The 24,352-nt window shown below is 36.2% G+C and overlaps 1 protein-coding gene across 1 annotated transcript in view; it reads right to left on the bottom strand.

Moving 5' to 3' along the window:
* The window catches only part of THEMIS (thymocyte selection associated), a 315,826-nt gene that overhangs the window by 253,390 nt on the left and 38,084 nt on the right, over positions 1–24,352 (bottom strand). Inside the window, exon 2 of the mRNA XM_006834728.1 lies at positions 12,507–12,665. Within this exon, the coding sequence (XP_006834791.1) occupies positions 12,507–12,665 (159 nt within the window). The remainder of the gene's footprint in view (positions 1–12,506; positions 12,666–24,352) is intronic.

Genomic DNA, 24,352 nt, shown 5'->3' with positions numbered 1-24,352 from the left:
TATATATACGTACATGCATGTTTCACTGGTTTTGCTTCTCTAAAAAAACCTAGCTTATGACAGGGAGGTAATCCCAAAATTTGAAACTTTACTTTAAACCAACCATTTATAGAATCTATCAGTCTACAGGAAATGCAATAAGCTTTCAGATATCAAGGTATATATATTTTTTCTATTTGGCAAGAATGGCATGTTTTTTATGTTGTAAAAAATGTTCAGCAAAGAAAACTATCTTCTCAAAGAGTAAATTATGTTCCTAAACCTATAAGCTTATTTTCATAAAGAAGTGAAATGGCTGTTTTTATTTCTTATAATGTATTTGAACAGTTTCTGCAATGACAAAATAAGAGACATGAAAACATAATGTTAATATAAGAATCAACCAGTGTTATATATTGGACATTTATTTCCCCATTCACATATCTGCAAAGAATCAAGTTTCAATTTGTCTCTAGAAAGTGTCCCTGCTAAATCCTTGCAAACTGTTTCTTTCTTGACTTTTGCTCTTTTGTTGAGTTTACATTGGCTTAAGGTATACATGTAAAGCAGTATTTAACTGGTTAAAGACTGGTTATGCAGGGATCTTTCTTCAGTGGAGTATCTCTATTTACTGGAAATCATACTGGGCAGTCTTATTGTTATTTCCACTAACGCTTTTGATTTAGTATAAAATTGAGGACTTACATAGTTTGCTTTAACATTGAAGGGAGAGCGACATCAGCCAAAATGGCTCAATAAGGGCTTCTGCAAATGTTTTTCCTCCATAAAAGTAATATGAAAACTAAAAATTGTCATAATAAATTAATCTTCTGGACTCCAAAAATAAACTAAATGTAATTATCTGGAAGCATTTACTCAAAATAAATTAATGAATAGTTAAATGGCTGTTTCTTGGTAAAAACAGTGAACATTGTGGTGCTTTAGCATGCAATACTGCCATTGTTCCTTCTCCATCTCTGTGGGAGCCTTGAAAACCACAAGCTACAATCACAGTAAAAACTAGGATCCTGACAGCCATGAGTGGACACGGATATGGGACGGAGCTCATTGAGAAATTCATTTCCTGAGACTTTGTACTTTGCGACCTCTCTGATGGCTCTCCAGTATCAAGGCTGTTGTTCTTTGCTCTAAACTAGAGCTTACTCAATGAGGAAACCCCTTTTCTGGAAGCATGTCTCAAAACCAATGAGAACAAATTCTTTCATTTTCCTGTTCCTGATGTGGTGGGTAATAGTTGGGTCAAAAAATAGACTAGACAAAATGTTTAAAAGGTAAAGATGAAGAATTAAATTTCATCATGACTTTGTTTAGTTCTGGCACATTCTGAACATTTAGAAGTACACACACATGAGATCTGTGCGCATGCCCAGCATTGAGCCCATGTCAGAAGGACTTCAACTCTGGCAGAGGGAAGACTATGCCTGAGTTTTCAGTTGTCTGGTTAAATGTTGAAGGAATGCATCAACACAAACACTTATCCCCTTGACAAAGCTTGAGAGTCTTATTGGTTTACAGCATTTAAGAAAATACCTGTCCAACTAGGGAAGGATTTAATACATTAAAGAGTAACTTCAAGGAAATTAATAAGTTTTCTCATCAAAAGAAAAAAGTGGAAGAAAATCATAAATTTCTAGCAAATATTAACAGAAATAAAGAAAATAACAAAAAAAAAAACACAAATTCAATTCATCATAGAAAATTATGTAAAACAAAGAAACCAACAGCATCATGAAAACATACATAGATGTTCATAACTATTGATATTTACAGTGGCAATAAGTAGATTAAATGTACCAGTCAAGAGACAGAGAATAGCAGAGTGGATAAGAAAACAAGATTCTCTAATATACTGTCTACAAGAGACAAAACTGACACTCAAAGGCAAAAATAGACTAAAAATCAAAGGACAGAAAAAAATACAAGATGCTAATACCAATCAAAAGCAAGCAGGAGTGACATTATTAACTTCTGATAAAATAGACTTTATGGCAAAAAACAAGCATAAAAAATAAAGAAGGGCATTTCATCATGATTAAAAGTCCAATTGAATAAGAGGACATAACCATAATAAATATCTATATTCCCATTTCAGGCTCAAAGTACATAAATCAAACTCAGAATTGAAAGAAATAGAAAATTGTACAATAATCGTAGGAGATTTTAGTACACCACTTTCAATGAAGGATGGAACAACTAGAAAGAAACTCAACAAAGACAGAAGACTAATCAACGCAAGCAATTGACCTCATAGACCTATCCAGTCAACACCACCCAACAATAGCACAACATGCATTATTTTCCTGTGCACATGGAACATTCTCCAGAAGAAACCATACAGTAAGACACAAAGAAAGCCTCAATATATTTTTTTAGATCATAATGTTATAAAATTAGAAATCAACATTAGAAAGATGAAGGGAGAAAAAGAAATACATGGAAATTGAATGACTTCCTGCTTTAAAACAACTGGGTAATGAAAGAAATCAGAAATAAAATTTAAAAATTATTTGAATCACATGAAAACAAAAATAATATGCCAAAAACTTTGGTACAGAACTAAAGCAGCGTTCAGAAGGCAATTCATAGCAATAAGCGAACTAATCCAAAAAGAAGAAAGAGTCAAAATCAGCATCTTATCCCAACATCTCCAACAATTAGAAAATAAGCAATAAAATAAGCCTACAGTCATGGGGAAAATAAAGAAATAATAAAGATTGGTGGTGCCTGTGTGCCGTGGAGTCGGTTCTGACCCATAGCGACCCTGTACAGGGTTTCCAAGGCTGTAAATCTTTACATGAGCAGAACGCCTCATCTTTCTCCAGTGGAAAAGCTGGTAATTTCAAACTGTTGACCTTGCAGTTCACAGCTCGATTCTAATCAGTACACTACCAGGTGTAGGAATAATCTTTTTACTGAAGCAGAAAATAGAAAAACAATAGAAAGAATAAACAAGACAAGGTGTTTCTTTGAAAGGATTATTAAAATTAACAAACTATTGACAAAGCTAACAAAAGAAGAAGATGCAAATAACATGCATAAGAAGTTATATGGGTGAGTCACAACAGAAGCAGCCAAAATTAAAAGGATAACAGAGGACTATGAAAAATTGTACTCCAAAAAAATTTGAACATCTAGAAGAAATGGACACATATATAGAAACACTACCTACATAAACTAACACAGGCTGAAGTGAAAAACTTGGACAGACCTATAACACTCATCTTGAAGCAGCAGTCAAGAGATCAGACGACATATTGCATTGGGCAAATCTGCTGCACAGGAACTTTTTAAAGTGTTGAAGAGCAAAGATGTCAGCTTGAGGACTAAGGTGTGCCTGAACCAAGCCATGGTATTTTCAATAACCTCATATGTATGCGTAAGCTGGACAGTGAATAAGGAAGACTGTAGAAGAATTGATGCCTTTGAGTTGTGGTGTTGGAGGAGAATACGAAAAGCGCCATGGACTGCCAAAAGAACCAATAGGTCTGTTTTGGAAGAAGTACTCCTTAGAGGTCAAGATGGCCAAACTTCATCTCTCATACTTTGGACATATTGTCAGGAGGGAGCAGTCACTGGAGAAGGACATCATATTTAGTAAGATGGAGGGTCAGAGAAAAAGAGGAAGACCCCAAACGAGATGGATTGGCCAGGTGGCAGCATCGATGGACTCAGTGTGGAAGCAGTAGTGAGGCTGGCTCAGGATCGGATATTGTTTCGTTCTGCTGTGCATAAGGTTGCTATGAGCCAGTGCTGACTCAATGGCACCTAACAACAACAACAACAATAATAAAAGAAGATGATCTAGTCATTTAAAACCTACCAACAACAACAACAAAAGAAAAACTGGGACCACATGACTTTACTGATGAATTCAACAAACATTCAGAAAAAAGATAACAATTCTATTTACACCATCTGGTAGTGTAGTGGTTACAAATATGTCTGCTAATCTCAGGGACAGCAGTTTGAAATTATCAGCTATTCCATTGGAGAAAGATAAGGCTTTCTGCTCCAGTAAAGATTTGCAGCCTCAGAAACCCTGTATAGGGTCACTACCAGTTGGAACGGACTTCATGGCACATAACCACCACCACCACCAAAGCATACAAAAGGATGGAAAATTCCAAAATTCATTTTATTAAGCGAGCATAACTAATCCTGAGAACAAAAACAAGTAAAGGCATCACTAAAAAAATAAAATTATAGACCCACATGACTCATCACCAAGAACATCATACATGAAGGAAGCAAAAGGTCATTAAAAAGACAAGAGGAGCAATAGCAACACAAGATGGCAGCCACCAGGGCTTGGGAGTAAAAGTCCCTCGCAATTCCCAACTGTTGGAAGAATTTGAAGAAGGCCAGAAAGTAGTAGGAAATGGCACAGTTAGCTGGAGCCTAGAAGATGACGAAGCCATGACACTTACAAGATAGACATGGATGATTATTGGGCCTCCAAGAACAATTTATGAAAACTGGATAGACAGCCTTAAAATAGAATATGGACCTAAATACCCAGAAGCACCCCCCTTTGTAAGATTTGTAACAATAATTAATAAGAACGGAGTAAATAGTTCTAATAGAGTGGTAGACCCAAGAGCCATATCAGTGTTTGCAAAATGGCAGAATTCATAGAGCATCAAAGTTGTCCTGCAAGATCTTCAGTGCCTAATGAATGATGTCTGAAGAAAATATGAAACTCCCTCAACCGCCTGATGGACAGAGTTACAACAATTAATCAAAAAGAAAAAACCACAGGCTCTCCCCTCTCCCAACGCCCATTCAATTTAACTACTTCATTTTCCACAGTAGTAAATTTTCTAGGTACGTCTTATAGACCTACCTCAAAGTACTGGAAAGGGAAGCTCCCATTCAAGGTCAAGTTATCTTAAGATACTATAAATGATACTAATTTTGTATCCATTTGAAATATGTAAGTTGTGCTATAACAAAAAAGAAGAAGAAGAAACCAAAATGGATGTGAGAAGAGACACTGAAATTTGCTCTTTCGCATAGAGATGCTAAAGTGAATGGACAAAATGAGGAAATCAAAGAGCTGAACAGAAATTTTTTCAAATGGTCACTAAAGAAGACAAAATCAATATTATAATTAAATGTGCAAAGGTTTGGAGTGAGAAACCAAAAGGGAAGAACATGCTCAGCATTTCTCAAATTAAAACACCTTAAGAAAATATTCAAGCCTCAATTTGCAATATTAAAGGATTCAATGGACAAAATATTGAATGATGCACAAAGCATCAAAAGAAGATGGATAATATACACAGAGTCACCGTACCAAAATAAAATGGTTGATGTTGAGACAATTCAATAGGTAGCAGATGATCAACAATTGATGGTACTGAAGAAATAAATCCAAGCTGCACAGAAGGTGATGGTGATGGTGTGTCATGGAGTTTGTTCAGACTTAGATCGACCCTGAATAGGGTTTCTGAGCTATAAATCATTATGGGAGCAGAAAGCCTCATCTTTCTCCCATGAAACAGTTGGTAGTTTTGAACTGCTGACTTTATGGTTAGCAGCCCAACTCATTACCACTATGCTACCAGAGCTCCTACTAAGCCTCCAGGAATTGTCAGAACACAAATTGAAATCTTTCAACAAACTGATACAGCACTGGAGGCACTTACTCATCTATGCTAAGATATTTGGAGGACAGTTTTGTGGCCAACAAATTAGAGATAGTTCCTTCAACAAATGGTGCTGGAAAAACTGTGTATCCATTTGAGAAGATGAAACAAGATCCTTATCTTACACCATATACAAAAATGAACTCAAGATGAATTAAAGACCTAAATGTAAAACTTAGAACTATAAATATCATCAATGAAAAAATAATGACAAACTTAGGAACCCTGATACATGGCATAAATACATGATTTAGCATAACTGAAAGCATAAAAGCAGCAGAAGACAAACTACATTACTGAGACCTCCTAAAAATTACACACTTCTGTGCATCAAAAGATTTCTCCAAAAGTATAAAAAGAGAACCCACATACTGGGGGAAAAAAAATGGCAATGAAATATCAGACAAGTGACTAATCTCTAAAATTTATAGAAAACTTCAACACCTCAACAAGAAAAAGTCAAATCATCCAATTTAAAAATGGGCAGAGAACATGAACAGACACTTCCCCAAAGAAGACATTCAGATGGCCAACAAACATGAAGAAATGGTCATGATCATTAGCCATTAGAGTGATGCAAATAAAATAACAATGAAATATCAGCTTAACCGGCATCAATAGCAAAGTTCAAAAACACATTCTGACAACTGACAGACCAGTGATGGATGAACAGGTATATATGGAATAGGAAGATAGTGTATACCATAGCATGGCAACCATGTGAGATCATAAGGGAAGTATTTATCTAAGGGCAAAATTCTAAAGGTGGTGAATAAAGGAGAATTTGAAACAAGAAACACAAGTAGGAAAGTGAGATGTTGTTGCTGTTGTTAAGCGCCGTCAAGTCAGTTACAACCCATAACAACCCTATATAGGGTTTCCGAGGAACAGCTGGTGAGCTTGAACCGCCGACCTTGCAGTTCCAATGGCTTTGCAGTCTGACGCATTATCCCACAGCCCCACACCAGCATTCCAGGAAGTGAGATAAATGATGTTATATTAAGGGGACTGCAATCGAGATGAAACCAAGTGTATGACTTGTTGAATGTAAATTTGATGATCTATTCTGTAAACCTTGACTCAATTCATAATGAAAATTTTTAAAAAAGAAAAAGACAAGAAAATATCTGTTTAATCATTAGCTGGCCACTAAGCAGACCATGCAGAGACGTCAAGGACAGAAATTATGGCAAATAATAGGTTTTACGGAATTAGTTAAATTAGAAAATTCACTTAACAAACCACTAATAAAAATAACAGTCAACAACAAGAAGTCCTTAACAGGTTCCAAACTGATGTGTGTGGTGGTGATTATGTGTTAAGGAGTTGGTTCCTACTCATAGTGACCCTGTACAGGGTTTCCGAGGCTGCAAATCTTTACAGGAGCAGAAAGCCTCATCTTTCTCCCACGGAACAGCTGGTAGTTTTGAACTGCTGACCGTGAGGTTAGTAGCCTGACTCAGTGTAGAATTGCAAATTTATGTTATTTAAAATATGAGGTTTTCAATTATAAATTATTAGCCACTCAAAATAACCAGAATGTGTGGCCATACATAGCAGGGTATGGAAGGAGTAATCAATATTACAGATATCAGATTTACTAAAAAATCCTTTGGAGTCCTAGTGAAGTACTGTAGGGTAAACACTGGATGCTTGTCAGTGGTTCAACCCCACTAGCTAATCTTCAGGAACCTTCATCAAAGTAGCTATGAATCAGGACTAATTTGTCAGCAGTCAACGTCAACAACAAACAAAGACTTTAAATAAGTTATATAAAATATACTCAAAGAACTAAGGGAAACAATGTGAAAAATGAAAGGAAAGTATGATGGTGATGACTCACCAAATAGAGAATCTTGATAAAAAATAGAAATTATAGAAAAGATCAAAAACTGAAATGGAAAATTCATTCTAATTGCTCAATAGAAAATCTGAGCGGGTAAAAGAGAGAAATGCAAATTTTAAGATAACTTACTTGAGATTTTCCAAACTGAGAAACAGAAAGTAAAAGGAATTGAAAAACAAAAAAATGTGAGGAAATGTGATCTGCATGACACAATTGCCCAACATGCACATAAAGGGAGGTCTAGAAAGAGAGAAACAGAATGGGTCAAAACAAATACATTTTTTAAAATTGTAGTAAAAAACTTGCCAAATTGTTGAAATAATTAACCTATACATTCAAGATACTAAACAAATTCCAAGTAGAATTTGCAATTGCAAAGAGATTCATATTTAGAAAAATCAAACTGCTACAAACCAAATACAAATAGACAATCTGAAAACAGTAAGAAAAGCAACTTATTAAGTGCAAATTTTCCTAAATAAAATTAGATGTTAATTTCTTATCAGAAACTATAGAGACCATATTAAAATTGCTATAAGAACACTATCAACAAAGAATTCTATATGCATCAAAGCCATCCTTCAATATTCAAGGAGGAAAAAAAACATTTCCAGATAAAGAAAAACTGAGAGGATTCATCACTACAACACCAGTATAACAGGAAATACCAAAGGATGAACTGAAAGGATGCTAGACAGTAACTTAATCCCACAGGAAGAAACACATACCTCCAGTAAAGATTACTACATAGATAAATATTAAACACAGTACAAATGCATTTGTGTTTGATTTTCCTCATCCCCCTCTATCTGATTTAAAAGATAATTGTACAAAACAATTATTATAAATCTGTTTGGGTGGGCATACACTGTACAATATGTAATTTGTGTGTTATTAATAGCACAGAGGAAAGGATGAGAATGGGGCCATAGGAACAAAACTTTGTACTGGATTGAACCCAGATTTGTATTAATCCAAACTTGCTCCTTTTGTTAGGTGCTCCAACTCATAGACACTCTGTGCACAACAGAACTAAACACTGCACAGTCCTCACAATTATTATGCTTGATTCCATTATTATAAACTCTGTGTCAATCCATTGCCTTGCAGGCCTTCCTCTTTTTCGTTGACCCACTATTTTACCAAGAATGATGTTGTTTTAAGGGACTGGCCTCTCCTGATAACATGTCAAAAGTACATAAGATGATGTCTCCCTATTCTGGCTTCTAAGGAGCATTCTGTCTGTACTTTTTCCAAGACAGATTTGTTTGTTCTTTTGGGAGTTCATGGTACTGTCACCAAAACAAAATTCAAAGGCATCAATTATTCTTTGGTCTTCCTTATTCATTGTCCAGTTTTCACATGCATATGAGGCCATTGAAAACACCATTTAATTCAGGCACATTTTAGTTCTCAATAAGATAGCTTTGCATTTTAATTCTTTAAAGAGATCTTTGGCAGTCAATGTGCCCAACATGATATATCTTTTGATTTTTTGAATTCTGCTTCCATGAACATTGATCACCAGTGGATCCAAATAAAGTAAAAATCTTTGACAACTTCAATCTTTTCTCTATTTATCATTATGATGTTTTTTGGTTCAATTGTGAGGATTTTTGTTTTCATTATTTTGAGGTATAATACATACTGGAGGCTGTATTTTTTTATCTTCATCAGTAAGTGCATCAAATCCTTTTCACTTTCAGTGAGCAGAGTCATGTCACCTCCATATCATAAGTTGTTCCTAAGTCTTCTCTCAATGCTAATGCCACAGTCTTCTTCATATACTCCAGCTTCTCTGATTATTGGCTCCACATGCAAATTGAACAAATTATGGTGATCGGCTACAACCATGACAGACACTTTTTCTGATTTTCCACCTGCAGTATCCCCTTATCCAAACTAGATTATTATTAAATTAAGATGTTACTTTTCGTACCCTGGATAGCTATTTTTAAAATACTGAACATAAAAAAAAACATTAAATAAAACAAGAAAGGAATTAAAAAGAAGGTAAAATTATACACTAGAAAATATCACACAATGTAAAACAAAAATGGGGGAGTAGAGGAACAAAAAATACAGATATCTATATATATCATATAGAAAAAAATAGCAGATTTGACTCCTAATTACACTAAGCATAAACTCATTAAAGACGAGTTAAATGTTTAAAAATTTACAGAGTATATTTTTTAAATCATCTATGTTCTATCTATAAAGATATACTTTAGATCCAAAGTCACAAATACGCTGAAAGTAAAAGAATAGAAAAAGATATACCATGAAAATAATAACCAAAAGAAAGCTGGAGTACAATTCAAATGTCAAACATTTAAGATAAAATTGAATTTAAGATAAAACTGCTAGTGGTACAAGACTAATGCTATAAGTGTATATTTATCAAGAAGATAAAACAATTATAAATATAAGAACTTTGAATCATTTGTAATGGCCAAGAAAACAAGGGTAGGGTATGTGTTGCATAGCATCCCAATCTCTTAAGTATGCATAGAATACTGACACATTAGGAAGAAGGCCACAGTCTTCCTGCTTCAATAGTACCACAACACATGTTCAAATTGATGAGGTTGGCCACCATCTTTAAGCAGGGCACTGCTGCCTACTTCCTACTGTTTCAGGTCAAAATTCATTCACAAGGGATTTGGTTGCTATGTAATATACACACTACCATTGTTTTCAGGGTCCATGACAGATCCATTTCAAACTGGCTCGAATCCCTTATACACCTAACAACGGAGCCCCCAATTAGGATGGGACTCCAAAACTTTATGGGAAATTTGAGTTAAAAGAGTGGAATATTTCCATAAACCTTTTAAGGCCTTCTCATACATAAGTCCTGGTGTGGCGCTGTGGGTTAATGCACTGGATTGCAAAGTCGGTTTGAACTGCAAGGTCGGTGGTTCAAGCTCATCAGTTGCTCCTTGGAAACGCTATACATGGTCACTATGGGTCAGAACTGACTCAACAGCACTTAACAACAACAACATAAAGAAAGAAAAGCTTTCAGAATTTATGGGAGAAATAGACAATGAAGCAGTAATAGGTAAAGACTTCAATACTTTACTTTGATTAATGGGTAGAATAACTAAACAGACCAGAAAAAAAAACAGAAGATTTGAACAACACTATACACCTACTAGGCCTAAAACATTTCACCTAGCATCAAAATACACATTCTTCTCAATTGCACATGAAGCTTTCTCCAGGAGAGAGGATATGGCGCATTCTTCAATGTAGATCATATGTTGTTGATGTTGTAGAGTTGGTTCCAACTCATAGTGACCCTGTACAGGGTTGTAAAGAGTGACTGGTAGGTTTTTATTGCCAATCTTGCAGTTCAAACCAATGTTGCAGTCGAGTATTTTTATATAATGCCACACCATATATTAGGTCATAAAGCAAAACTAAAATTTAAAAAGATTAAAATTACATAATGTATGTTCTCCAGCCACAATGTAGTGAAATTAGAAATCAATAACAGAAGGAAATTTGAGGAATTCACAAATAAGGAAAGATGTTTTGAAGCAATATTAGCCTTGTTGAGTTTACAATTGAATTGGAATTTTAGGATCAAAAATTTAAATATAGTATGAATAAAGAGCTTTTGTTCTTGAGCATTAGAAACAATATTGTCACCTTGATTTTTTTTTAATCCTCCTTTCTTCCTAGTGCTGGTATATAAGCATTATTCCTAATTCTAAAATCATTGCATCACAATCCAGGGGTCCTTTTAGAAGGAAAGCAATCATTATCCCACTCCATTTAATTCTTATCCTTACAATAGGATAGTTGTTGTTGTTCAGTGCAGTAGAGTCGGTTCCGACTCATAGTGACCCTGTATAGCATTTCCAAGGAGTGACTGGTGAGCTTGAACAGCCGACCTGGTAGTTCAAACAGACCTTACAGTCCAGCGCATTAACCCCCAGTGCCACACCATAGGACAAGCCTTTCAAATTGCTGCTCAAATGATGCACTTTTATCATGCCACCAAAAGCTCAAAATGATGCTCTAAATAGCAACTCCTCAACTTAACCACTTAGCCAAAAACCAAGTGTCTTAAATACCTTAATAAGAAACATTACTAATACCAGAAGGTTCAAGTCATTTTAATTTGCTAAATATTTATTGTGTACATTTTCTCCTAGAAACTGTGAGGATTATAGAAGTGAATGAGATTCTGATCCTGCCCTCAGCAACCTCCTGATCTGTTGGGCAGCTGGTGTTGGTAAGCTAAACATACAAATAATTTCAATTACATGCAAACTGTGACAAATGCAATGAAAAAGGTGTGAAAAACTTTAGTGATTCAGAAAGGAAGTTGCTACATCCATTCAGAGTACTTAGAAAAGTACATATAAAACTGATTCTCAGCCATGACTGTTTACTAGAATTACCTTGGAAGCTCAAAAAACTTGATGACCAGAATTTACCCAGCCAAAATAAATCAGAATATTTTGGGCAAGTGTCCCCAAATCAGAATTTTTAAAGGCGTCTTACTTGATTTCAATGTGCCACCAAGTCTAAGAACTGTCTCTATAAAGGACTGAGGTGAAGGAAGAATAGAAAGAATTAAACAATAAGTAGGGTTTCAATTGAAGGAGTAAAGTATTAGAGGATTTGGAAGATTCTTCTTCTCAATATCATTGATTTCTTTTCATTCTCCAATTCTATTTTAAAATATAATATCCTCTGAAAAACTTTTCCTGACACACTAATAAATCAGTTTCTGTTGAGTTGATTTCAACTCATGATGGCCCATGTATTCCAGAATAAAACTACCTTCCACTGAGCTTTCAATGGCTGTGGTCTTTTGGAAGTAGATCACCTGCCTTTCTTCCAAGTTGTTTCAGGATGAATTCAACCTGTCAACCTTTCAATTAATTAGTAGCCAAGTGTTTAACCAGTGGCTCCATGTAGGGATTCCATAGATGTATGTAACTATTAACAATATAGTTTTATAAATAAGAAATAGGTGCAATATACTGTACCTGGAAAATTCATAGGTAGTTCAAAGGACTGCGAAGAGTGACAACCTTCAATATGCTCACAAATTTCGGCTATAATCTTTTTAATTTTGAGTCCGATAATTTTAATCACTTCTCCTGTTGACAAACAGCATTCATTTCCAAACATTTCATAAACTGAGCCTGAAAAGAAAGAAGAGTAAAACCAACTTTAAAAGAGAACAATGAAGCAATGAAGAACAAAACAGGAGGTAAAGTCGAATATAAAGTAGTTTTACTCTGTTCCTCTGTAAGCTATCTACTAAACAGGAACTTAATCAAGCATGAAAAAATGTATAGCATGTACCAGGAACCATATTAGATTTTCACAGTGTCCACTGAGCAAAGTATAAACAAGGTGTTTTTTTGTTTTTGTTTTTTTTGCAAATCGGATTTATGGTTTACTCAGTACCTTTGGCTCATCCTTCCAAGGTCACGCTAGAAACATGGATTCCCCTGTTGGGATTTATTTTCTATTTTTGCTGGGTCACAGAATTAGGCTCACATGAGTCAATGATGATCTAAGTAAATACTGCCAGCAAGGTTGTAATATGATTCAAGCTAAAAAGACAGAGGGTCCACACACCAGGGCTTTGTAATAAGACCTATCATAGCTATTTATCTGACCTGGTTCTCTTCATCATCATGAATATAAGATTTTTAATCCACTTTTAACTCTGGTTGTTTGGTAAGCTGAAAAACAACTCTCATTATCTTTACATTATAATAGGAGGAAGACCAGTCTAGAAAAATTGAAAAGCTTCATTTCAGTTCAGAATTTCAGTCTTCTTCTCAACAAAGCTTATATCACACACAGATACTAAAGTTAAATTTTTCATCGTTAATGTCCCTTTTAAATTTCCTGATGGGAGGGTAGTGGACAGTGCAATCATAAGATGAGCAACAGGAACTAGCAGAAGCAAAAGTTCTGGATAGAAGTCCTTATGAAAAATGGAAGCAACTCAACAACTACATTTCTGGGATTTGATTGCTTTACAATTGAACAGTAAACAGGAGGTTGATGTAAGTCTATATCCTTGTTGCCTCATTAAAATGTAAAGTATATGAGCACAAAACTTTGGTTTGGTTGATTTTCTGAATTGTTCTCTATTGAATCTCCATCTCTCAAAATCATGCTTGACATATAGCAATCACCCAAAACATTTTTAAGGCATGAATAATTATCCTAAAAGTTTTTCAGCCTGACATTCCATCCAGCTCTAAACAACTTTCTACAGCTGTATCAAAGCCCCAGTAGAAGAGAGGTGGCACACTCCTCAAATAACTTGAGAAGATTTTAATGAAGGGACAAATTACATAGGATTCCAGAAAAGTCATTGTTGTTGTTAAGTGCTGTTGAGTTGCTTCTGACTCACTGTTACTGTTAAGTGCTATCAAATAGATCTGACTCATAGAAGCCCTAAGTACAACAGAACACAACACAGCCTGGTCCTGTGCCATCTTCATAAATGCTACTACACCCAAGCCTGTTGTTGCTGCCATTGTGCCAATCTGTTTCATTAGGGGTACCCCTCTTTTTTTGCTGTACCTTCACTTTACCAACCATGATGCCCTTCTCCAGAGACTAGTCCCTTCATATGTTCAAAATATGAGAAACAAATTTTATTCATCTTGACTTCTAAGGAGCACTATTATATTTCTTCCAACACAGATAGGTTTGCTCTTCTGGCAGTCCATGGTATCTTTAATAGTCTTCTCCAATACCATAACTCAAATGCATCAACTCTTCTACAGTCTTCCTATTCATTGTCCAACTTTCACAGCATATGAGCCTGTTGAAATTACCATGGTTTGAGTCAGATGTATCTTAGCTCTCACACTGACAACTTTGTTTTGATATGCTGCATAAAATACTTCAAGGAGGTTTTATGCAGCAGATTTACCTAAAGCAATACATCACTTAATTCCTTGAGCATTGATGGTGGATGCAAGTGAAATTAAGTCTTTGACAACTCCAATCTTTTCTCCATTTATCATGATGTTATTTATTGCTCCAGTGGTAAGAATTTTTGCTTTCTTTACATTGAGATACAACCCATACTCAAAGATAGTCTTTGATCTTCATCAGTAAGCATTTTAAGTCCTCGTTGCTCTCAGCAAGCAAGGCTGTTATTATCTGCATATAACAAGTTATTAATGAGTCTTCCTCCAATCCTGATGCCATGTTCTTCCTCATATAATCTAGCTTCTTGAATTATTTGCTAAGCATACTGATTGAATAAATATTGTTGAAGATTACAACCATGACACACAACATTCCTGATTTTAAATCAGTGGCCCCTTGTTCTGTTTGAACAACTACCTCTTGTTCTACGTGCAGGTCTTTATGAGCAAGATTAAGTGGTCCAGAGTAAATATTCTCCACAGTGTTGCCCATAACTTGTCATGATCCACACAGTTGAAAGACTTCGCATAAAACACCGGTATTCTCTGCTTTTCACCAATATCTATCTGATGTCAGCAATGATATCTATGGTTCCACGTCCTTGTCTGAGTTCGGCTTGAACCTCTGACAGTTCCTTTTCAATGTATCATTATAGTCATTTAAAAATTATCTTTAGCAAAATTTTACTTGCATGTGGTAACAATGATAATGTCCTATGAGTTCCACAAGCCTGTATTTGGTTTCTGAGGCTGTAAAACTTTACAGGAGCAGAAAGCTTTATATTTCTCCCACATAGTAGTTGATGGGTTCAAACCTCCAACCCTCTGATCAACAGTCTAGTGTTTATCCTACAGCACCAACAGCATCACTCTTTTAATTTAGAAAGCACCTTAAAGTTCCTTTTAATCAGCTATGACCCAGGATTTATCTAGGAGACATCAGGCAGTTAGAGAACTAGAACACTAATCTTCAAAAACTTAAAAAATACAGTGGGGCCTTAAAAACTTGAAAGTGGGCATCTTCTATGATACAATTATTGGTCTCTCCCCATCTGAAGCAAAGAAGAGTAAGAAAATCAAAGACTCAAAGAAATAATTAGTCCATAGAATGAAAAGACCATGCAAACCACAGCCTCCACTGTGGTTTGTATGAAAAGATCATGCTAACCACATACACTACTCTGAGATGAGATGAAATAGAAGGTGCCTGGCTACCACTATCAACTTCTCTGATCACTCACAATAGAAGTTCCTGGACAAAATGGAAAGAAAGGAAAGGTAGCATAAAATTCAAATCATAAAAAAAGACCAGACTTACTGGTCTGCTAGAGTCTTGTGAAGCTACTGAGTCTTTGGCCCTTAGACACACTTCACACCTAGAACTGAACCCACTTCCAGAGATTGCCTTATAGCCAAACAATAGACAGGCCTATAAAATGAATAATAATATCAAAATAAAGCTCAGGAGGCAGGAAAGAGTGAGAAAGAACTGAAGAAAAATTCAAACCTTGAGATGCCATATTGAATTCTATGGGCAAAATATTGAATGAGATGGTATACATCAAAGGAAGATGAATAGAATACACAGAGTCACTGTACCAAAAAGCATTGGTCAATGTCCCATAACTAAAAGAGGTCATGTGATCAAGAACTAATAGTATTGAAATAAGTAGTCAAAGCTGTCCTGAAAAAACAAAAACAAAAAACACCAAAACATTGGGAAAAAACAAAATCAAAAAATATCAAAGGTCAAGGAATTGAAGAAAACACAAATGGGATGTTTCAACAAACTGATGCAGCCAAAAAATTTGGAAGACAGTTATTTTATCAACTAATTGGGAGAAGGAGGAAATGATCAAACAATATCATTAATATCACAAGCAAATAAAATTTTCTTGTTGTTGTTAAGTGATGTCAAGTTGTTCTGATTCATAGCAACCTTGTACAACATTTCCAAGGAGTGACTGGTGGGTTTGAACATCTAACCTTGTGGTTAGTAGTCCAGTGCTGATCCTACAGAGCCACACTATGACTCCAAAATCTGTTTAAGATAATTAAAAAACAGTTGCAGGAGTAAAGCAACAAAAAGCTGCTAGAAATTCAAGTGGAATTCATAAAAAGGACATGAAACTAGGGATGTCACTGTTGATGTCAGGTGGAACTTAGCTGAAAGCAGAGAATACCAAAAAGATGTTTTTTGTTGTTGTTGTTAAGTGCCATTGAGTTGGTTCTGACCCACAGTGACCCTGAACAGGGTTTCCAAGGCTGTAAATCTTTAACGGGAGCAGAAAGCCTCATCTTTCTCCCATGGAGCAGCTGGTTGTTTCGAACTGCTGAACTGGTGTTTTGTTGTGTTTTATTGATTATGCAAAGGCATTTGAATGTGTGGATCATAACATACTATGGATATCATTTCAAAGAATGGGTATTCCAGACTCTTAATTGTGCTCATTTAGAGCCTGTGCATAAACCAAGAGGCAGTCATTTGAACAGAACAAGTGGATACTGAGACGTTTAAAATCAGAAAAGGTGTGCATCAGAGTTGTATCCTTTCACCACACTCATTCAGTGTGTATGCTGAGCAAATAATCCCAGAATTTGGACTATATGAAGAAAAATGTAGCAGCAGGACTAGAGGAAGACTCATTAACAACCTTTGATATGCAGATGACATAAACTTGCTTGCTGAGAGGGAAGAGGACTTAAACTGCTTACTGATGAAGATCAAAGGCTACAATCTTGAGTATGTGTTGCACCTTAGTGTAAAAAAAACAAAAATCCTTACCACTGTAACAATAAATAACATCATGATAAATGGAGAAAAGATTGAAGTTGTCAAAAGACTTCATTTTGCTTTGATCCACAAACAATGCTCATTGGCAGCAACAATCAATAAACCAAAGGACATATTGCATTAGGTAAATTTGCTGCAAAAGACCACTCTAAAATGTTAAAGATCAAAGATATTACTTTGAGAACTGACCCTTGCCATGGTATTTTCAATTGACACATATGCATGTGAAAGTTTGGCAATGAATAAGGAAGAACATAGGAAAATTGATACATTTGAATTATGTCAGTGGTGAAAAATATTGGAAGTTCCATGAACAGCCAGAAAAACAAACAAATCTGTCTTGGAAGTATGGCCAAAATATTCCTTAGAATAGTCTGTCTTGTTTGGACATGTTGTCAGGAGGGACTAGTTCCTGGAGAATATCTGCTTGGAAAAATAAAGAGTCTATAAAAAAGACCCCTGGTGAGATAGATTGGCACATTGGAAGCAACAATGGCCTCAAACAAAGCCTTAATTGTAAGGATAGTGAAGAACCAAGAACTGTCTTGCACTGTTGTACATAATAGAGTCATTTATGAGTCAGAACTGATTCATCATCACCAAACAACAACAGAGGCTCCTTAGAAGAAAGACGTGGAAATCTATACCTGAAAAATTAACCATTGCTATCATGCCTATTCTAACTTATAACAACCCTATAAATTAGACATTGACAACCCTATGGAGCACAGTACTCTGACACACACAGGATCACTGTTTGTTGAAACTGACTCCATAGCAACTGATTAGCAGTGTATCTGTTCATCAAACTTTTAGGGACAGACCTCAAATCTCACTCCTTTTTTTTGTTGTGTGCTGTCAATCCAAACTCATCAGGACCCAGGTGTGAAGAATAAAACTGCTCTGTTGGGTGTTTAAGGCTTTGACCTACTGGGAGCAGATCACCAGGAGTATCTACTGAGGGCCTCTGAGTGCATTCAAACTGCCAACATTTCGGCTAGTAATTGAGCACTTACAAATTTGTACCACTCAGGGACTCTCTTTTCTCTCATTCTAGTCCCTTATATTCATACTTCCATTAACTTCAATATATAGTCTAAGCAATCTCAAATCCTTTGTGGAAAAATTGGGGTATTAAAATAATAATAATAAATTCTCAGTGACATTTCTTCAGTGAACTCAGCATAGTTATTTTCTATATTCCTCAACTGGCAATTAATCACATACTGACATTTTACATGTTTAGTATTACCTCATCCTGTATTTAATTTTCTGTGAATTTAGTGTTGATTACTCCCAATTAGATTTTAAGCTTCTTGAGAGAAAATATAGATTTATATATTTCCATAATCACAAGGCATCAAACTTCTTTTTACATTCATTCAACAAACTCTAATGAAAACCCATTATATGCTGACATTGTGATTGACAGTAGATAATAGAGATAAAATACATAATGTCTTCCTCCCAGAAGCACTGTTTTAAAGGAGAGCAAACAATTGTTACAGATAATGAGCAAGCTATATGGGAATTATACGAGAACACTGGTGGCACAATGGTTGAGTGTTGGACTGAGAACCCAAATGTCAGTAGTCCAAAGCCACCAATCACTGTGAAAATAAAGACCCAGTGATCTGCTTCCATTAAGATTGTTGTTGTTGTTATGTGCTGTGGAGTCGGTTCCGACTCATAGAGACACTGTACAGGGTTCCAAGACTATAAATCTTTATGGGAGCAGAAAGCCTCATCTTTCTCCCACAGAACATCTGGTAGTTTTGAGCTGCTAGCCATGAGATTAGCAGCCTGATTTGTAATCACTATGCTACCAGAGCTCCTTTCGCTACCACAGCTCCTTCTGTAATGATGTGTTGTTGTTGTGAAGTGCTCTTGAGTTGGTTCCGATCCATGACGACCCTGTATATCACTGCCTAAGAAATCCCAAAGGGCAGTTGTATTCTATGCCACAGGGTGACTGAGTCAGGATCAGCTTGAGGGCACATAACAGCAACAAAATATAGGGACATGTTGGGAGGGACACGAGTAATTACATGGGAATGAAATTAGGGAAGGCTTCATGAAGGAAATACTAGCTGAGGTAAGATGCAAGGACAGATAGAGGGAATAGTAAACTGTCAATCTGAAAAATTCAGAAAACTTCAAGAAGTCATGTCCACAATGTAAAGTGAGAAGGGAAAATGGTACTAGAGAGAGGGTACATGAAAGTAGAGAGAGGGTCCATAGCCTATGCTGCTGTCGTTGTTAAGTGCCAACGAGTCGGTTCCAACCCACAGCGACCCAGTATAGGATTCCCAAGGAGTGGCTGATGAGCTTGAACTGCCAACCTTATAGTTCAGACGACTTGGAAGTCTAGCACATTAACCCACAGCACCAAAACATATCCATTGTTGTTGTTGTCAGGTGCCATCAAGTCATTACCAATTATAGCAACCCTATGCATAACAGAACGAAACACTGCCTGGTCCTGGGTCAACCTCACTATTGTTGCCACACTTGAGCCCATTGATGTTGTCATTTTGCTAGTCCATCTCTCTGGGGGTCTTCCTCTTTTTCTCTGACCCTTCACCTTACCAAACATGATATCCTTCTCCAGAAACTGGTCCCTTCTGACAATATGTCCAAAGTATGAGAGACAAAGTTTGGCCATCCTGGCCTCCACGGAGCACTCTGGCTGCACTTCTTCCAACACAGATCTATTGATTCTTTTGGTAGCCCATGGCACTTTTAATATTCTCCTCCAACACCATAACTCAAAGGCATCAATTCTTTTACGGTCTTCCTTATTCACTGTCCAGCTTTCGCATGCATATGAGGTTATTGAAAATACCATGTCTTGGGTCAGGCGCACCTCAGTCCTCAAGCTGACATCTTTGCTCTTCAACACTTTAAAAAGGTCTTGTGCAGCAGATTTGCCTAATGCAATGCATCATTTGATTTCTTGACTGCTGCTTCCATGAGTGTTGATAATAGATTCAAGAAGAAAGAAGTCTTTAACAATTTCAATCATGTCCCCATTGATAAGAATGTTGTTTATTGGTCCAGTGGTGAATAATTTTGCTTTTTTTTTTTTTTTTACATTCATACCAAAGGCTGTGCTCTTTGATCTTCACCACTAAATGCCTTAAGTCCTCTTCACTTTCAGCAAGCAAGGTTGTATCATCTGCATATCACAGGTTGTTAATGAGTCTTCGTCCAATCCTGAAGCCATGTTTTTCTTCATATAACCCAGCTTCTCGGATTATTTGCTCAACATAATGGTTGAATAAGTATGGTGAAAGAATACAACCCTGTCACACACTTTTCTTAATTTTAAACCATTAAGTGTTCCCATGTTCTGTTCAAACAACTGCCTCTTAGTCCATGTACAGATTCCTCATGAGCACAATAAAATGTTCAGTTATACTTTGCAAAGTTGTTCATAGCTTGTCATGATCCACATAATCAAAAGCCTTTGTGTAGTCAATAAAGCACAGGTAAACATCTTTCTGGTATTCTCTGCTTTCAGCCAAGATCCATCGGACATCAGCAACTGTATCCCTTGTTCCACATCCTCTTCTGAATCCAGCTTGAACCCCTGGAAGTTCTTTGTCAATGTATGCTTGCAGCCATTTCTGTATTACCTTTAGTAAAACTTTACTCACATTGGGATATCAAAGATATTGTCCAATGATATCCACATTCCATTGGGTCACCTCTCTTTGGAATGTGCACAAACATTGATCTCTTCCAATCAGTCAGACAGATTGTTGTCTTCCAAATTTCTTGGTATAGATGAGTGAGGGCCTCCAGTGCCGCCTCACTTTCTTGAGAGATTTCAATTTTTATTCCATCAATTCCTGGTGCCTAGTTATTTGCCAAATCCTTCAATGCACCTTGGAGTTTGTCCTTCAGGATCATTAGCTCTTGATCATATGCTATCTCTTGAAATGTTTGAATATCAACCATTTCCTTTTGGTACAGAGGCTCTGTGTATTCCTTCCATCTTCTTTTGATGCTTTCTGCATCATTCAATAATTTGCCCAGAAAATCCTTCAATAACAAAAGCCGAGGCTTGAATTTTTTCTTCAGTTTCCACATCTTGAGAAATGCTGAGTGTGTTCTTCCTTTTTGGTTTTCTTACTCCAGATCTTTGCACATTTTAAAAATAATATTTGACTTTGTCTTCTTGAACTGACCTTTGAAATTTTCTGTTCAGCTCTTGGACCTCCTCAATTCTTCCATTTGCTTTAGCATCTCTGAATTGGAGAGCAAGTTTCAGTGTCTCTTCTGATATCCATTTTGATAATTTCCTTCTTTCTTGTCTTCTTAATGACTTTTTGCTTTCTACCTTTATGATGTTCTTGATATCATCCCACAACTCTTCTGATCTTCAGTGTTTAGTGTTTAATGTATCAAATCTGTTCTTTAGATGATCTCTAAATTCAGGTGGGATATGTTCAAGGTCATATTTTGGCTCTCGTGGACTTGTTTTCACTTTCTTCAGCTTCAGTTTGAATTTGCATATGAACAATTGATGGTCTGTTCCACAATCTGCCCCTGGCCTTGTTTTGACTGATGATATGGAGCTTTTCCACTTTCTCTTTCCACAAATGTAGTCAATTTGATTTCTGTGTATTCCATCTGGTGAGGTGCATGTATATAATCATCTCTTATACTGTCTAAAGAAGGTATTTGAAATGAAGAAATCATTGAATTTTGCAGAATTCTATCATGTGATCTCCAGCATCATTTCTATCACCAAGCCATATTTTCCTATCACCAAGCCATATTTTCCAACTACTGATCCTTCCTCTTTGTTCCTAACCTTTGCATTCCAATCACCAGTATGTGAGTTGCTGTGATTCTGGAAGCTATGCCACCAGTATTTTAAATACCAGCAGGGTCACCCACGGTGGACCAAGATGAGCTTCCAGATGAAGACAGACTAGGAAGAAGGTGTGATGAACTACTTTGTAATATTAAGTCATTGAAAACTTTATGAAGAGCAACAAAACACTGTCAGATACAGTACGGAAAATGAGCCCCTCAGGTTGGAAGGCACTCAAAATGCAACTGGGAAAGAGCTGCCTCCTCAAAGTAGAGTCACCATTATGACATGTATGGAGTAAAGCTTGTGAGCATAAAGCTCGTGGGACCTTCATTTGCTGATGTGGCACAACTCAAAATGAAGAGAAACAGCTGCAACCATCCATTAATAATCGGAACACCAATGTATGAAGTATGAATCTAGGTAAACTGGAAATTGTCGAAAATGAAATGGAACGCATAAACATTGACTGATGATATGGAGCTTTTCCACTTTCTCTTTCCACAAATGTAGTCAATTTGATTTCTGTGTATTCCATCTGGTGAGCTGAAATGGACTGGTATTGGCCATTTTGAATCTGGTTTACTATGCTGGGAGTGACAAAATGAAGAGGAATGGTGTTGTATTCATTGTCAAAAAGAACACATCCAGATCAGTCATGTGGTACAATGCTTTCTGTGATAAGATAATATCCATGTGCCTACAAGGAAGACCTGTTAATACCACTATTGTTCAAATTTATGCACCAACCACTAAAGCCAATGAGGTTGAAATAGAAGACCATATTGTATAGTCTTTATGAAATTACCAATAAACCAAAAAGCATCCTACAGTCTAGAACAATCTCCTAGAGTGAATTTACATTTCAGCATATCAAGATCCAGGAACAAACACCAGTTTAATGAGAGGTCTTAGATACTGTGTTGTTGTTACATGATGTCGAGTTGGTTCCAACTCATAGTTCCAACTCATAGCTACCCTGTACAGGGTTTCCAAGGAGCTTGAATCACCGATCTTACAGTTCAAACCAACCTTGCAGTACAGCACATTAACCCACAGCACCACACCAGGACTCCATAAGTGCTATAGGTTCTTGTAACCAAAGTGTTAACACTCCACTGCATCATCTGAGAGCTTATTAGATGTTAGCCGGCTCCCAGACTTGCTGAATCAGAGACTGAATATGATCCCCCAAGAAATATTTTAAGTACATTGAAAATTGAGAAGCAGTAATACAGGCAACAAAAACATACCTGAAATAATATCTAACCTAAGATTTTTACAAAACTAACTAGAGAAGGGAGGATATATCATGAAAAAAAAAAACTTGGATGCCATCGAATTGGAAAATCTTGCAAGTGGAACAAATTTTAAGGAGAATGATGTGGCAAGATTTTTTTTAGTCACATGAAATAAAAATGTATTTAACCTTGTCTACTTCCACAGAATACTTAATTTCAGTGTAATAAGAGTCTAATTGTAGACATAATATAAATCAAATGATTGGTTTATAATGCCATCTTTCTTTCAAAGGTTCAATAGATTTCAAAATGAAAAGATATATTTATGTGAGATTACATATCAATTTACAAAGAATAGGAGCCAGAGAATTATACAAAGAGAAAATTTTGTGTTTCAGTTGCCACATGAAATGTTTTTAATTTTCTAGGTCTCTTTCCAAGCATATCGCTCTTTAAATAAATAAATAAATAAATAAATATTACAGTCTTCAACTCGTATAAAAGGAGTGTGGTGGATCCTATAAACACTGGACTGCTAACCAAAAGGTCAGCAGTTTGAAACCACCAGCCACTCCATGGGAGAAACATGAAGTTTTCTGCTCTTGTGACAATTTTAAAAAGCCTTGGAAACCCTATACAAGGTTACTATTGAGTTGGAATCAACTCAATAGCACTTAACAACAACAATTCATTAAAAAAAAAGTATCCATGCAAATTCTATTTCTTTATTTTTGGAACCCTTGCGTGCTGTAAAGTTCAGTTCCTGATTGAGGTTTGAGTCCACCCAGAAGCACGTAAGGCCAGGTGATTTGTTTTTGAAAAATCAAACATTGAAAACTCTTTACTTGCATGTGATATTGTATGATGGTTTCCACATTCCATTAGGTCACCTCAGTTTGGAATGAAGACAAATATGAATATTGTCCAACCAGTTGGCTAGGTAGTTGTCTTCCAAATTTCTTGGCATAGATGAATGAGTGCCTGTAGTGCTGTATCAGATTATTGAAAGATTTCAACCTGTATTTCATCAGTTCCTGGAGCCTTGTTCTTTGACAGAGTGACCCTA

The sequence above is a fragment of the Chrysochloris asiatica genome, unplaced genomic scaffold, assembly GCF_000296735.1.
Source record: "Chrysochloris asiatica unplaced genomic scaffold, ChrAsi1.0 scaffold00013, whole genome shotgun sequence".
Classification (NCBI taxonomy): domain Eukaryota; kingdom Metazoa; phylum Chordata; class Mammalia; order Afrosoricida; family Chrysochloridae; genus Chrysochloris; species Chrysochloris asiatica.
This window is presented reverse-complemented; position numbering and strand designations above follow the sequence as displayed.